Genomic DNA, 17,603 nt, shown 5'->3' with positions numbered 1-17,603 from the left:
TGCACTTTCTTTTCTCAGTAAATTGCACTGTATTTCACATTCTGGTGTTTGGCTTTCAAGGAGTCACAGAATAAACCAAGGTCCAAGAATGGAGGGAAATCAGGTGTGGATGGTGGTCTTCTAGAAGTTCAGTAGTAAGTATAAAGGACACTGAATAGTCTTGGCTTCTCCTTTATCCACTTGGTTGTGTTCTTGTGATAGGTCTGCCCAAGAGTATTTATGTTGTTTATGTGGGGACCGCCCACTCCCAGGGAGGTCTTCCCATCCTTCCTCTTGCTCCTATCAGGCCTCCGAGATCCAGTCTTGGAAGAAGAGGGTTTTGCAGTTCATCAAGGGAGTAGATTCCAGTGAGATTTTGGCTCCTTTCAGGTAAGAGGTAGGAGTGCCACACTAGTGAAGCTCACTCCAGATGGATGTAAAATTAGGAGTGGGGAAGATGTGTGTCTGCCCTTATGCCAGCATTTCCCAGTCACTCTCAGAAAGCTGAGTCCCATACGCAGGAAGGATCAGGGTAATGAGACAGCCACTGAATGAAACCAGGGAGACTGAGAGCTTCTGCGGAGATGACAATTAGAGTCTCCATTCCTTTCCCCACCTGATAAACCAATCCCATCTGCATGTCTTTGAGTGTGGTAAAATTCTGATTTGTAAGTCACTGGAGATCATGCATTACCTCCCAGAAGTGAGATCAGAGTTGGACTAATGAGAGGGCATCTGTACATTTGTCGGATGGTCCAAGGAGATTACCAGGAGATTGCTCAAGATTCACGTTCTCAAGCCTGATCTGATTGCCTATGTTCACCCCATCTAATCTCTAACGTATAGCAGCCCTGGTCTCAAAACTTGGAGAAGGAGACATTTTAAAGTTCCTACACTTGAGAGTTCAATAAATCCTTGCCCATGTTTTCAAGGCCTACAGGCAGGAGGTAGCCCCCTTCCCCATTTACCCAGCTCTGGGTGTTTTAGAAGCAGGGCAGGCCACTCTGGATTGCTGCTCTTACTGGCCCTTTAGAGACATTACAAGAGACATCACTAATGCTAGGAAAACACCCCAGATGCTCTGCTCCATGTGTTGCCTAATTTACTGGGAAGAGTCCTGGATCAACCCAGCTTTTCATTACACTTGTTCCGCAGGGTTGGGACAGCCACTTTAGTCTCTCCATCCATCTGCTGCATGTGTGAAGATCTTGGTGTTGGGTGCTGTCTCAGGTCCCTGCATAGGGTGTGGGGCACTCAGTAAAAATTTGGTGGCCAATTGAAAGAAAGAATTGAAATGAATAAGGAGAGCAGGTCCTCCCTCCTCCCCCAGGCTGACCAGAAGATGGGATAGGTCACACTGCAAGGCAGGATGGGGCTGAAAGTTGACAGTGAGAACCTAGGACCCTCTTGTGAACTCTCATGAGGAGAGATGATAGAGTGGGCTCCTGAAGGAGGAAGTGAAAGAATGAAGCATGCTTGGGATTGGGGAAGGGGGGTTAATCAAGAAAGACATGTGGAGGGAAGCCTGGAGCAGGCCTGGGAAAGAGAGAGAGTTTGGGCAACACGGAGGAAGGACAAGGCTACAGGGCAGATATCCAGACCAAATCCCGGGAGAGTTCCAGGACTGGCATCATGTTCCATGTTCTTGACACAGGCTGGGACTAAACCACGTGCCAGTGGAGCTACCAAAGAGCTAGAGCTCTTTGCCTTTGAAGGCAGCCAGGGTGGGTAGAATAGGTATTTACCTATGTGGAATGGTCAGAGGGGTGACAGCAGCCTTCCCAAATTGATACTTGAAATCCTATCAGCTATATATTTAGCATTAAACAATCTGTCTCCTAGTGGCAACTGCTTCTTTTTTCTCTATCCTTTATTGTTTATTCTTTTTATCCTTCACTCTTTCCCCTCTCCTTCTAAAGATCTTCTCATAGATTATAAAAGGAACATATAGCAAAAATGCAAAAAATTCAACAAAGTAAAAAAAAGAAAGAAAAGGAAGATTATCTATAATTCCACCACCCTGTAATATTTTCCTCTGTGCAATCATGTGCATGCACACACACATACACATAGAGATAGATACATGTAAATACATTCTACAGAGTAGAGTCTTACAATACATACTGCTTTGTAACCTGATTTTCACTTAATCGACTGTGGAAATTTACCCATTTAGTCATTCAACAGCTGAATCGAGTGCCTACCATTTTCCAGACACTGTGCCAGGCCCAGGAATAGAGTGGAGAACACATACAGCCTCTGCTCTCATAGAATTTATAGTCTAGCTGGGAAGAAATTTACCAAATAACATCTTTCCATACAAGAGATATAGATGGAGATCATTATTTTCTTTTTCAGTGCAGCTTTTAATTTTTACATGAAAAAAATCAAAGGTACACACTGGGAATTAAACTACTATTTTTTCTCCTATCTAGAGGTGTGACATACATGTTTTCTGGTCTGTAATGTTCTACCAAACATTTTCCTAAACCAAACCCAGACAGAAGGTCATCACAGCTCTTTGCTATCCCCTCTTTTTCAGGCTGAGTTAGACCAGTGGAACACTATTTTGACAGGAAAAAGAATAGAGTTGGAAGTGCAGAGCTTGAAGAATCACATTTTTACCAAACTTATCCCCATCCCAACCCAAAACTAACCAACTGATTTATACAGAAGAATTTTAAGCAAACTTGTACAAATACACTTCATATGCTATACAAAAAGGATATCTTTTAGTCTATTTACAACGTATAGCATATATTCATTGGTGTCAGGGAAAATAAATAACACTAGTGAAGTATGTTTGCCATCATAGCACTAACGACTAAAAATTAAAACCATTTAATACTTAGATTTTAAAGTGGTTAATCATAGAAATTCTAAGATTAAATCTACTAGATGAATTAGAGTATTCACCTACAAAAAAAAATTTTTTTTTCAAAAATGATTCTAAAATAAAAAAGAGGCTTCTCTCAAAACACTGAGACTACATCAGGACTAGAAGACAGTGATAAAAGAATTGCAAACTCAGGACTAGGAGTTGATTTTCACATGCAGCTTTTGGGTAAAGGACATCTTTTCCAGTCTATTCCCACAGCCAAAACTAGTTCTAATTTTTCCATCACGGTGGGCAGAAAATAGGAGTTTCAGAAATCTGAAGACAGGGGCAGCTATTTTAACACCCTACATAAATACTCTTAAAATCGTAAAAAATAGAACACGGTGGTCCATTGTGTTTGAAGGACTGAAAGGCTTCCCCAAGTGAAGGAGCTGTGAGCACATGGAAGGTTCAGGCAAAGCCCGCCTCTGTGGTATTTGGGACAGGGAGGGCTTGCTATGGTATTATTTCACTTTATTGACACAGGAACATATATGCTGAGGTAGGGGCCTTCCAGGTGGAATGCTTGACACAACCTTGCTGCAGAGCAGTCAGGCTCTCAGGAGCACCTTAGAAAGGTGTTCACTTTGGCAGGGATTTTTTTTTTTTTTTTCCAAAGAAATTCACGTTCTTTTATTTATTTATTTATTTATTTATGACTGTGTTGGGTCTTCGTTTCTCTGAGAGGGCTTTCTCTAATTGTGGCAAGTGGGGACCACTCTTCATCGCGGTGCGCGGGCCTCTCACCATCGCGGCCTCTCTTGTTGCGGAGCACAGGCTCCAGACGCATAGGCTCAGTAGTTGTGGCTCACGGGCCCAGTTGCTCCGTGGCATGTGGGATCTTCCCAGACCAGGGCTCGAACCCGTGTCCCCTGCATTGGCAGGCAGATTCTCAACCACTGCGCCACCAGGGAAGCCCGGCAGGGATTATTGAATAGAAGAAGGTGTTTCAGAAAAAGCAGAAGTCCTAGAGGGTCAGGTAATTATCTTTTTGACCCATCAATACCTAACATTAACAGAAAGCTGCAGAACAGAGCCAGTCTTTCCAAGGTGTATTCTCTTATCATCACGAGCAGAAGCCTCTTCCAGACGATTGGGCTCAAGATATCAGAAGGTTCCCATTGTCTGGAGTGGGGAGCTAGTGCTGCAGATTGTTCTGGGAAGCTGGTACAGATGATTTGCACAAGGAAGTCACCATTAAACCACTGCTTAAGTCCAGTCTTCGGCCTTCTTTTTCTGCTCTGTACTCTAGAAACATCTCTTTAAATACCAGAAAGTCTGTAAATGTGAGCAGCATGTTGAATATGTCATGAGCCACTTCACCTTTATGGTGCTTTAACGTTGTCGTGAAAATTGCCATGTTGAATCCGGGTATCCCCTCCAGCAGCTGTTTTTCAATATACTTTTCTACCAAAGAAAAACATTCATTAAAACTTGCCGTGTAGGTGAGTTTATTCTCTTCTGTGTCTTCAAAACCCTGGTAGTATTTGTCCATGAAAGTTCTCTGCAGTACTTGGAACTCGGCATCCATGATAACGTCCTCCATACAGCCAACCAAAGCATCAGATTCAGCTTCAGCGGCGGAAGAGGTGGACAGCGTGAAAGAAGTTCTCTTCCTCCAAGACTTCCGTCACTTCCGCCTCATCCATCCCACCAGCCTGGGGCCAGCTGACTCTGCGCCTGCGCAGGGCGCCCGGGGTCTCCATGCACCACCCACCACTCTGCACCTGGCTCCCATTACTGATCTCTAGGAGCCATGCTTGGCCTCCCATCACCATGGCTGACATCATCATTCTTTTTTTTTTTTTTTTTTTAATATGGTCACACTATCTTTTTTTAAAAAAAATTAATTAATTAATTAATTTTTGGCTGTGTTGGGTCTTCGTTTCTGTGCAAGGGCTTTCTCTAGTTGTGGCAAGCGGGGGCCACTCTTCATCGTGGTGTGCGGGCCTCTCACTATCATGGCCTCTCGTTGCGGAGCACAGGCTCCAGACGCGCAGGCTCAGTAGTTGTGGCTCACAGGCCTAGGTGCTCCACGGCATGTGGGATCTTCCCAGACCAGGGCTCGAACCCGTGTCCCCTGCATTAGCAGGCAGATTCTCAACCACTGCGCCACCAGGGAAGCCCCGACATCATCATTCTTAATGACTGTACAATATTCCATTATATGGCTGTAGCATAGCATTTTGATGCATATGTTATTTCTATTATTGTTCAGTATAATAAACATTGCTGCAATGAGCACATATCTCTGAAAGCTTGTCCTGTTCATTCTTTAAGATAACTTCCTAGAGGTGGAATTGCTAGGCCACTTTAAAATTTTGATTTATATTGTCAAACTGCTGTCCAGAAAGATTGTACCAATTGATACTTTTACAAGTAATGTATGACTTCCTGTTCCTCCAGTCTTATGAACACTTTGTGGTATTCTTTTGAAATTTTGACATTTTTTTCGGTTTTATTTTCATTTCTTTGATTACTAATGAGGTTGAGCATTGTAATTATGCTTATCAACTCTTTAATTTTCCTTTTCTGTGAACTGTTTCTTCATTTGTTTAGTCCATTTTCTCTTTGGGTGGGCAGTTCGTTTTTCTTATTAATCTGCTTGTCTAAGGCAAGGACTCCAACAGCACTTGAGCCATTCAGGAGTCCAGAATCCCAGAAACATTCATCACTGGGCCAGAATTAGTGCCCTGTGGGGATGCTGGGAATAGCTGGGGTCGGGTGAGGAAGACAGAACCTAGTTCAGGAAGAGGGAGGCCAGAGAAGGCTAACAGGATTGCAGGAAAGTGGGGCTAAATTGGGGGAGGGGCCACCTCCAAAATCATGCCTGCAGTGGTAGATGAGATGATGGAGTGGGGTGAGGCTAAGAGAAAAATAAGCAGGATCGGCCCTGTATGGATTAGGGGTCCCTCCATCCCAGTCCTGCTTCCTTCACTCCCTCACACATTAATCCTAAGGGTGCTCCCCATGCATTTCCTGCCCACAGATTTCCATCTCAGAGTTTGCTTTCCAGGAATCTGACATGAGATGGGGGAGAGGGACCAGCCAGCTGTCTGCTTGACTGGGATTCGGATGGAGAGGATGCTTCTCTTGTAGTGAGAACTGGTGCCCTGGGAAGAGTGGAGAAGACCCTGAGATCCTTGAAGATCCTAGAGGTGAAGGACCAGGGACAGTGGGTAGCCCATGGCATATACCAAAGAATTCATTAGCAAATTCTGCAGTGATTCAGAGGGGGAGTGGGTTTCCTTGGCTTGCTGCTATATGACTGATAGCAGGGAATGACGTGCTAATTGGGTCAGTCTCTCCATCCCTCCTCCTGCCTTTTCTGTCCATCCTGGACATTCTTTCTCCTACTGGCTGAGTTTCTGAGGATCCCACTCTGATGCCTAAGGTCACTGAAATAATGACTCTGGTTAGCTGATCCCTAGCTGACAGAGATAAGTGCTTGTTTTCTCTGCCTCCAGGCTGCTAGGGCTGACCTCCCCAAATCCACTCTTAGTAGCATCAGGGGAGAGCAATTAGCAAATGGGTGCATTAGAGCTCCTTACCCACTCCCACTGTTAAGACTAGTCATTTGGCTGTTTTAAGCCAGGCGTTCTGCCTTATTCTAGATGTGATTACTCACAGTCAAGGCCAACACAGTCCATATTTGAATACCCATGAATTTATTTGATGTACTTTTTGCCTGAGAAACTGGTAATTAAGACGTAGGGTCTTACAAAGGAGGCAAAAATATACAGTGGAGAAAAGACGGCCTCTTCAATAAGTGATGCTGGGAAAACTGGATAGCTACATATAAAAGAATGAAATTAGAACACTCCCTGACACCATACACAAAAATAAACTCAAAATGGATTAAAGACCTAAATGCAAGACCAGACACTATAAAACTCTTAGAGGAAAACATAGGCAGAACACTCTTTGACATAAACCACAGCAACATCTTTTTTGACCCACCTCCTAGAGTAATGAAAATTAAAACCAAAATAAACAAATGGGACCTAATTAAACTTAAAAGCTTTTACACAGCAAAGGAGACCATAAACAAGATGAAAAGACAATCCACAGAATGGGATAAAATATTTGCAAATGAAGCAACTGACAAAGGATTAACCTCCAAAATATACAAGCAGCTCATACAACTCAGGATGAGAGGGGTATAAAAATAAAGTTAGAAAGCTAGTCTTTGTTTGAGGTTAGGATCATACTGAGCAACACTGGAAAAGGGGGAACTCACAGAGGAAGAGAGCAATTAAAAATGTTAGCTATTAGTTCTCATTAATGTGGTAATAAAAATAATATCTGTCTCTCAGGTATGTTTCAAGGAATACATGAAGTAATATACATGAAAAGCACTTTACAGAATGAAAGATATTCATACAGATATTGTACTACAGGTATGAAAATTTTGATTAGCAAAATTTTATAATCTAGTTGCTAAAATTTAGATTAGCAACTAGATTATAAACTCTTTAAAGAGAGGGACTGTGTCATATATTGTTTGTATAATACCGGACAGAAAATGTGTACTTCAGAGCACTTGTTGACTGATAGACTGATTAAATAATTTAATGCATGCTAGAGTTGGCACAGCTCCCAGAACAAAGTAAGTACTCAATAAGTGGGAGGTATTTCTATCATTATTTCTAGGGTTACCATTGTTTATTGATTTCTGAGGTATCAGACTTTTTATTTTAAAAATTTTTTTGGCTGAGTTGGGTCTTCGTTGCTGTGCGCAGGCTTTCTCTAGTTGCGGCGAGGAGGGGCTACTCTTCGTTGTGGTGCGCAGGCTTCTCATTGTGGTGGCTTCTCTTGTTTTGGAGCATGGGCTCTAGGTGCGTGGGCTTCAGTATTTACAGCACGTGGACTCAGTAGTTGCAGCACGCAGGCCTTAGAGCCTGTGGGCCTCAGTAGTTGCGGTATGTGGGCTCAGTAGTTGTGGTGCACGGGCTCTAGGGTGCACAGGCTTCAGTCGTTGTGGCTCACAGGCTCTAGAGTGCAGGCTCAGTAGTTGTGGCACACGGGCTTAGTTGCTCCACGGCATATGGGATCTTCCCAGACCAGGGATCAAACCCGTGTCCCCTGCATTGGCAGGCGGATTCTTAACCACTGCGCCACCAGGGGAGTCCCCAGGAATCAGACTCTTGAGGCTAGAAATGAGTTCAGCGTCCCTGAAGAGGAGCCCCAATTAGATACTAGAGTCCAAAACATGGTTCTATAATTGGCAGCCCACCCTCCTGTGGGGGATAACTCTTCTCTCTCACAGAGGATGCTAAGTTCTGTCCTACCTTGTAAATTCCACTCATTTGTCCAAGTTTTTCCCTCTGTGGCCATAGGGAGCAAGTCCCCTTGTGCATGAGAATCTCCAAATGTTTGAGGTTGGTTGTTCCTTTATCAGATTCCTTCTCCAAGTTGAACATTTCCATTTCCTCCTTTGCTTTGGCATGCCCCCGTCAGCCTGCATGTCCCACAGGCATACTCTGGATATCTGGAATGCAACCCCACTCTCTAGGTGAGGCTTGACTAGCTTGGGAAAAGGGTGGGCATGGGGCTACTCTTTGTACATCCTCCAACCTTGCCGGTGAGTCTGGCAGCCCTCTCCTGCTGCTGAGTGATCCTGAGCTGGTGCCATTTTATACAAGCCATTGTGAATCTCCCCATGCCACGTTGTACAGCTTGTTTTGCTTGAATACATGTAAGTTTTTGATTTACATTAATCTCTGTTAAATCTTTCATATTAGATTTGGCTCAGGCTCCAAACTGTCAAATTATTTTTGGATTCTGATCCTGCCACCCAACTTCTTGTTACTCTGACTAGGTTCAGGTCAGTTATAAATTTGAGTAACATGCAACGATGTCCTCACTTGGGTGTATTGGAAAGAAAAACTGCTATGTAAAGCAGAAGCTGCTTTTTTTGTCATAGAGAAGAAAGGTGTTATATTTAGTCTTAGAGGAAGTAGCTCATTTTTTTTTTGGCTGCACCGCACGTCATGTGAGATCTTAGTTCCCTGACCAGGGATTGAACCTGCGCCCCTTTTGCACTGGAAGCTTGGAGTCTTAACCACTGGACCACCAAGTCCCAAAGACTCTTTAAATAATACAACCATAATAACATTATGACCCCCTAACAGGATAAACACTAATTCTTTAATATGATCAAATATCCAGTCCAAGTTCACATTTCCCATAATGTTTCATTAATGTTTTCATTAAAATTGTTTGTTTGAATCAGGGTCTAAATAATGTTCATGCATTGTAATTGGCTTGTAGGTACAGATTTCCATCCCTCTTTTTATTCCTTTTAATTTATTTATTAAAGAAACCTGGTCATTTGTCTTGTAGAGTTAGTGTCCTACTAAGTTAGTGTCCCCCCTGCTCCCCTCAACTGTGATCCATTCAGAATGTTCCTCTTTTCTTCGTCTATGCATTAAAATGGACCGTTTTGGATGCACTATTCTATAAATTGTAACACAGTTATACATGTGTGGATTCATGAAGCCACCAGCACAACCGGAGTACAGAACAGTTCCATTACCCCCTACAACTCCTCTTTGTTATTCTTTTATAGTCACACACTCCATCCACCTCTAACCACCGGCAAGCACTGATTTTTCCTCTGTCACTATAGTTTTGTCCTTTTGAGAATCTCATATAAAAAAATCACACAGTAGGGCTTCCCTGGTGGCGCAGTGGTTGGGAGTCTGCCTGCTAATGCAGGGGATACGGGTTTGAGCCCTGGTCTGGGAAGATCCCACATGCCGCGGAGCAGCTGGGCCCGTGAGCCACAGCTGCTGAGCCTGCGCGTCTGGAGCCTGTGCTCCACAATGGGAGAGGCCGCGACAGTGAGAGGCCCGCGCACCGCGATGAGGAGTGGCCCCCGCTTGCCGCAACTAGGGAAAGCCCTAGCACAGAAATGAAGACCCAACATAGCAATCAATCAATCAATAAATAAATCTTTAAAAAAAAAAAAATCACACAGTAGTAACCTTTTGAGATTGACTTCTTTCACTCAGCATAATGTCTTTGAGATTCATTCAAGCTGTTGTGTGTATCAACAGTTTGCTCCTTTTTATTGCTGAGGGTATTCCATTGTGTGGATGTACTATGGTACATAGCAACCCCCCAGCAGTGTGCACAATACTCTTGTACTGACATGTCTGTCTTCCCTACCGGACTATGACTTCCTTGAGAGCAGACACCAGCTCTTCTTTGTCTTTGGGATTCTAGTGCCTGGCAATTCTGGGCCCAGAGCAGATACTAGATAAATGCAGACTGAGTGAGGGCTGAGGACAGAGCATCCCTTCAGGGGACACTGTCCAACTCAGAGGAAGGGATTCAGCTGGACATGGGTGTGTCTAATGGTACTATGCCTCCTCCAGGTATTTCTCTATCTGCCTCACACGCAATTCATCTTGCGGGGACTCTTGTTTCCCCACATCTATAGTATCTTCTGGCCTACCAGGCAAGCTGCCCCTATTGAAAGTGAGATAAAGTTAGTCTGTCACATTCTGTCCTTAGTAAAGCCTTGCTGACCCCTGAGGTTTCATGGTGTGTGTGTGTGAAGATCTCCTGAAATTTGTCTTGAGCGTGTATCCTGAAGCTCATGGCTTTGCCTGGGCTCCAGGGTCTCAATGTCCTGGGTGTGCCTCCCATTCCCCTCCTCAGATGGGGCGTTCTCTATGAAGGAGTTTGCAGCTCACCTCCTGCATCTTCTTCACCACCTTCTCTCACTATCCAATACCAAACTACTTGGGACGGACAGGAGATGGAATTCCTTATTGCATCACAATGCAACATAACCTTGTCCTTAGGAAATGTGACACCATTACTGAGGAGTAATCTGCATTGCAAAGTCAATGCTAAATCCCCGTGGCTGGTGCAGAAGTAGAGGGTGGAGTCTACCTGGTTATTATGAATCCCCTACAACAAACAAATAATGACGCTTCTCAGGATTCTTACTAATGAGAGCCATAGCAAATGTTAGTGTAGCTTTACTGCAAAGATTTTCAGTTGAAGGGGTGAGGAGGGGCCAGAGATTCAGCCCACCCTCTACCAATCAAGTCCTGCCCTCCTGGGGCTGCATCTTTTTGGAGGGGCACCTTTATCTAACCTGCACAAAGGCACATATAGAATAGCTGTGGCCTCGATCTCCCTCATTTAATGTCATATTTCCCAAGGTAACTGTTTGACCAAGTACCATTGGCCTTACAGAATAAGGACGAATACACCTTCTCCCTCCTATACATCCCCTGCCCAGACATCCTTCAAGGTCACGCCTTTTGGTGTTCTCTGCCCTGTGAGGATTTTCCCAACCTCTATGGCCCACCTTGAGCCTGGCCTCTTTTCTTGCCCTCTGACCAGAGTTTGTCACACTGGATCTTGCACTGTTCTGGGCCATAAGTCTTGCTTCACCTGATGGGTTAAAAGACTTTAGAGCAAGAGCTGGGTCTCCCAACTTTCGCTCAAGCCCAAGCTACATGCTGGGCCTTTGAAGGCATTCACCTTGGGTTTGGAAGCAGTAGTTGGGCCACAGCTACATTGTTTCCTTTCCTTTAGCCCCTCCAAACCCTCCTCCCCCCACCAACAGCCCGGCAGCAATTTTACTTCTTCTAACCTTTGAACATTCTATCTTCCAACTTAAATTAAAACAAGAATCATCTGGGGAGCTTTCAAAATTTCTGAGGTCAGGCTTAGTCCAATTAAATCAGGAAATCAAGGGGGTGGGATCTGGCACCAGTATCTTTAAAGTTCACTAGGTGATTCTAACATGCTGCCAGGTTTGAGAAGGTGGCAACCTGGGGAATAGAAAACATCTTTCTTTCTAAATTCTCCTGGGCTTAAATATTTTTTTTTTCCCAAGGAACTTCAAAGAACCTCCCTCTAATCCATTCTATATTCTGAATCTAATTGTTCTTCCTGAAACACAAGTCTGATGGTGTCACTCTTCTGCTCAAGTTCTTCAGTGGCCTCCTAATGCCTATCAGGGTGAAGTCCAAACTCCCAGCATGCGAATCAGGTCCCTCATGGTCTGACCCTTACTGAGCTCTCCAGCCTCACCTCCCACATCTCCTTTCTCAAACCCTGTACTCTGGGGACTTCCCTGGTGGCGCAGTGGTTAAGAATCCGCCTGCCAATGCAGGGGACATGGGTTCGATCCCTGGTCCAGGAAGATCCCACATGCTGTGGAGCAACTAAGCCTGTGCGCCACAACTACTAGGTCTGCGCTCTAGAGCCTGCGAGCCACAACTACTGAGCCCACGTGCCACAACTACTGAAACCTGCGTGCCTAGAGCCCGTGCTCCGCAACAAGAGAAGCCATGGCAAGGAGAAGCCCGCGCACTGCAGCGAAGAGTAGCCCCCGCTCGCCACAACTAGAGAAGGCCGCGTACGCAGCAACAAAGGCCCAACGCAGCCAAAAATAAATTAAACAAACAAACAAACAAAGAACACCCCTGTACTTTGGTCACACTAAATTGCTTGTGATTTCCTGCATATGTCATGGCTTTGCTTGCCCCCAGACTCCCCTTATCTGCAGGTATACACAGAAAGTCACACTTTCTTAGGGCCTCTGATTCTGAATGGCTTCTTATTTCTGGACATTAAAAGTTAGCCCCCAGCCAGAGGGTTTGGTTGCTGTCAAGCCATATTCTCTTACTTTATATTAAGATCCATAGCGAGTCAGGCTGCAAAGCCTCCCTTAGCACCCCTCCCTCTCAGGGTCTGCTTTCTCTGCAAGAAGTCGTGTCTAACATGCAGTCTAAGACATGTTTACTGAAATGCAAACCCAGCCTCGCTTGCCTTGTTCCCAGGAGATGATGGGACATAGGTCTCCTCTAGGTCTTCATTATCTACGTGGTTTTCCTGCAACATGATGTGGGGTCCAGGTTGGTACCTCCCGCTTACCCTTTGTCACCTGCTTGATTGTCACCCCAATGGGTGCCAGATTGCCAGCAGAAGGGTCTAGGCTGGGGTGAGGGTGGAGTGCTCAGGACCTGGAACCTAGGAGCTGAGGATGCGTGAGTGTGTGTGTGTGTGTGTGTGTGTGTGTGTGTGTGTGTGGCCCCAAAGCCAAATAGGATGATTTCTGGTAGAGGGACTGGTCCATACCATTTAAGCCTCTTCTCTCACCAATTATGTGAATAACCAAGAGTCAGCTGCTTTTCTAATGTACTTGAGTTGGGCACGGCAAATGACCCTGGCAGGAGAGAGAAACATTTCACAAAAGACTGTTCTTGGAGGCTGTGATTATACTAATTCCAGAGCATCCATGTACAGGGCCCTGTGCTGAGCTTGGAGCAGGACAGGGAGATGCAGAGGTGAAGATGTTTGCTTTAGCAGGGCATTTTAACTTCTCTTCTTCTTTTCTTTCCCTTCAAATATCTGTGTGCCCATTCAACCCAGTGTGAGGTTCTAAAACCTTGGCAAGAGCCCTAGGATGTGGAGTCCCTCCATTTGATTGTCTGGGTGGGGCTGGGGCTTTGCTGAACTGGGCAGGCATGAGGTGGTGGGGTAAAGTCCCATATCCAGGGGTGGAGAGTCCTGTCCGGGCAGTCTGGGAACTGTCCAGAGATAAGGGGGGGCTCATTACTCAGGAGAGGAGAGGAAAAGCTTCACCTGGCTTTAGAAGCTCTTAATGACCCCAACATCTTGAGCCCACCCCCCCTGCCGCCCATGGATGTGATTCCCAGTATTGCTGGAGGGGCTTTCTCTAAGGAGGACCACTCTTTGTACACAATTTCTAGAGACAAAATTCTCTACCAACCTCTTTTATTTTTTTTAACATCTTTATTGGAGTATAATTGCTTTACAATGGTGTGTTAGTTTCTGCTGTATAACAAAGTGAATCAGCTATACATATACATATATCCCCATATCTCCTCCCTCTTGCGTCTCCCTCCCATCCTCCCTATCCCACCCTTTTAGGTGGTCACAAAGCCCCGAGCTGATCTCCCTGTGTTATGCAGCTGCTTCCCACTAGCTATCTATTTTACATTTGGTAGTGTATATATGTCCATGCCACTCTCTCACTTTGTCCCAGCTTACCCTTCCCCCTCCCCATGTCCTCAAGTCCATTCTCTATGTCTGCATCTTTATTCCTGCCCTGCCACTAGGTTCTTCAGAACAATTTTTTTTTTTTTTTAGATTCCGTATATATGTGTTAGCATACGGTATTTGCTTTTCTCTTTCTGTCTTACTTCACTCTGTATGACAGACTCTAGGTCCATCCACCTCACTACAAATAACTCAATTTTGTTTCTTTTTATGGGTGAGTAATATTCCATTTTGTATATGTGCCACATCTTCTTTATCCATTCATCTGTTGATGGACACTTGGTTGCTTCCATGTCCTGGCTATTGTAAATAGAGCTGCAATGAACACTGTGGTACATGACTCTTTGAATTACGGTTTTCTCAGGGTATATGCCCAGTAGTGGGATTGCTGGGTCATATGGTAGTTCTATTTTTAGTTTTTTAAGGAACCAAACCTCTTTCTTAAGAGCTGGGATCTGAGTGACAAGAGCCAATGACCCAGATCACTGGAGATGAGAGGAGCATAGAAAGTCATTAAGCAGATGGTTGAAGTTTAGGGTTGGGTCCCTTTAGGAAGCAGCCCATCCATAGGAGAGCCTAAGTGTTTTTCTGCCTTGGGTCTGGTGAAGGCAAAATAAGACTAATGTCAGATAAATCAAAGCAGCTGGTGACTCCAGGATTTGAGCTAAAGTGTGCTCAAGATTTGAACCATTGACCCGTTTTGGCTAGAAAAGTCAAGCTCAGCAAATCATCCAATTAATGAACCAATTCACTGGAACCTATAAAAAGCACAACCTCTCTCCCTGTGTCAGAAGGTGCCCTTTCCTCCGAGGCTTTCTGAACCAAGACATCTTCCTGCATCCAGAGAAAATGATGAGCCAGCAGCCCAGCAGGCTGTCCCAGGCCACCAAGGGCTCCAGTTGTCTCTCTGCCGTTGCAGTGTCTGGCAAGAGCTGCACCACCCCAGTCAGCCTCTACAGCCTGTGCCATGAGAGGGGGTGCCTTTGGCAGCAGAAGCCTGTATAGCCTTGGTGGGGAGTACAAGAAGATCTCACTCAGTGTGGCCAGAGGTACTGCCCAGGCTGCAGGCTTGGCACAGAGATGTACAGGTGCCTTTGGAGGGAGCCTGTGTGGGGCTGGCGGGAGGGGCACAAGAGGTGGCTTTGGAGGAGCCTCCTTCAGAGTTGGAGGGAGATCCCTGGGGCAATGCGAAATGCGAATCTGTCCAGCACATTCCATTTACCTTGCCCTCTACCATCGGGATCTCGCTCTGCCAGCCACTGACTCGGCACCCTCTGAAGTTTCCAGGGACGGCCTCAAGGTCCACTCGGTGGCCGATTTTTGAAGCTCTGAAGCTCTGACTCTTTTCACCCCTTTTCTCCTTATTTTCCCGCGGGCTCTCTTGCCCTGCCTTCTCAATCTCTTCTTTGGCCTTCTCTTCCTCTGTCCACTCATTAAATGCTGGAGTTCTGCAACATTTTAAAAACTTTTTATTGGACGTACAGAAAAGAGCACAGACCTCAAGTGTTCACCCTGATGAATTTTCATAAACTGAACCCACTCATGTAACCAGCACGCAACATCCATCCCCATGACCCCAGAAGCTCCGACACCGGGCTCCCTTCCAACCACTTCCCACCCCACCCTACCCCAGGAAACTGTTATTCTGATTTCTAACAGCATAGGTTAGTTTTTAATGTGTTTGTACTTTATATAAGTAGAAGCATACAGTTTGTGGCTTAACACAATATAGTGAGAATCATCCCAAACCAGTTGTGTAGTTGGAGTTGATTCATTCTTATTAGTACAGCATCCCCAATTTATTTACATACTCTACTGTGATGGACGTGGGATTCAATTCCAGTTTTCAGCTATCATGAACAAAGCTGCAATGAATATTCTAGTCCATGTCTTTTGGTGAATACATGTGTGCCCACAATGGCTTTGTGTATATCTAGTAGTGGGATCACTGGGTTCATAGGGTATGGGTGTGTTGAGTTATGGTAGATATCCCAAACAGTTTCCCTAGGTAGCCATCCTAGCAGTGTAGGAGAGTTTCGGTTGCTCCGCATTCTTGCCAACACTTGGTATTTTCTTTTTTTTTTGTATTGTATTTTAGCCTTTTTAGAGGAGGTACTATTGTATATCTTTATGGTTTCAATTTGCATGTCCCATAGTGGCTAATGATGCTGGGCTCCTTTTATAGGTTTATTGCCATTTGGATATTGTCTTTTGTGCCTGTCTTCTGCCCATTTTTCTATTGAGTGGGTTATCTTTCATGTTGATTTAAATGGGTTCTTTGGATCTTCTGGATATGAGCCCTTTGTTGATATGTGAATATTGTTTCCCACTCTGTAGGTTGCCTTTTCACTCTTTAATGGAGCTTTTTGATAAAATAGAGTTACTTTATTTCATAGGGACAAATCAATATAGTGAAGTTCCTTGGAATAGCTATTCCAAAGAACAGCCCAGAACTCATGTTATCTTCAGCATGAGTATTCTGTCCTTCCTGTCCCCTCTTCCTATGGTCCCCCTTTTAAAATCAACTTCTTTGAGGTATAATTTGCATACGGTAACAAGGCACCCATTTCAATGAGTTTTGACAAATGTATATACCCGTGTAACTACAAACACAATCAAAATCTACGACATCTTCCAAAATGCTCTCCAGCCCCTTTGCAGTTATTTGCTCGTCAGCCCTCAGGCCCAAGATGGGCTTGGTTTCTGTCAGTATAGGTTAGTTTTAGAATTCATACAAATGGTATTTAGTATTGGAATTTCATACAAATGGAATCATACAGAACATATTCTTTTTGCATATGGCTTCTTTATCTCATCAAGATGTTTTTAAGATCCATCAGATATATGTATCGTGAATATTTTGATCTGGGCTCTGGTTTGCATTGTCTTGTTCTCAGCGATGTGTTTCGAAGCTCCGTGCCCCCTTTTAATGGCTCTGGTGGTACCTTGCTATCATCAGCATTTGAAACTGCATCTCAAGGCTGAGTGGTTGGCCTAGCCTCTTGGACTAGATGAAACTCTGCATCTGGTTTGAAGACAGAACAGGTGATTCTCCCTTATCGTTACCCAGCCTTTCATAAAAACATGGAATTTTCCTCCATTAATTAAGTTCCTTATGTTATAAAAATTAGTCCATCAGAATCAAAGCAAACTGGAGCTTTAAAAAAAAAATACAAGTGCCTGGGCCACATTCCCTGAGATTCTGACTCCAGAGGTCAGGAGTGGGGCTTGAGGATCTGGATTTTAAAAAAACTATCCAGTGGTCTGATGTGCTGTCAGCACTGAGGGCCATTGCCCACAGAGTGAAGTCCCAGTTCTGCAGCATAGCTTGCAGAGATCATTACCGTCAGCTTCAACCTACACCTTCAGCTCCTGCTTATCACCTGTCCTCCTCCTCCATGTCTCCTATTCTGCAAGCATGTGGGATCTCTCATCAACACTCTCCCCTCACCCACATTTGAAATATTTTCTTCTCTACCAGGGGTGCCTTTCTCCTCTTTTCTACCCACTGGGCCCACTCCTGCTCATCCCTCAATACCCCACTCAAAATGATCTTCTCTCTGATGCCTTCCATAGCCTTTCTTCTTCTTCTGCTCGTAGTACTTTGTTTGATCTGCTGTCAAAAACATTTACCCCAAAGTACTGTAAGGAGTTGTTCACATGACTGACCCCCCCTTCAATACAACTGTGA

At 44.7% G+C, this 17,603-nt stretch overlaps 1 protein-coding gene across 1 annotated transcript; it reads right to left on the bottom strand.

Moving 5' to 3' along the window:
- Positions 1-3,995: 3,995 nt before the first annotated feature.
- Positions 3,996-17,312, bottom strand: LOC118902773 (ADP-ribosylation factor-like protein 2-binding protein). The gene is made up of 3 exons (XM_036867451.1): positions 17,296-17,312; positions 15,135-15,360; positions 3,996-4,469 (listed from the first exon to the last, which is right to left on the bottom strand). Exons 1-3 carry the CDS (start codon positions 17,310-17,312, stop codon positions 3,996-3,998), a joined length of 717 nt encoding a protein of 238 aa, XP_036723346.1.
- Between the last annotated feature and the right edge of the window lie 291 nt (positions 17,313-17,603).

The sequence above is a fragment of the Balaenoptera musculus genome, chromosome 10 (genome assembly GCF_009873245.2).
Source record: "Balaenoptera musculus isolate JJ_BM4_2016_0621 chromosome 10, mBalMus1.pri.v3, whole genome shotgun sequence".
Classification (NCBI taxonomy): Eukaryota; Metazoa; Chordata; class Mammalia; order Artiodactyla; family Balaenopteridae; genus Balaenoptera; species Balaenoptera musculus.
This window is presented reverse-complemented; position numbering and strand designations above follow the sequence as displayed.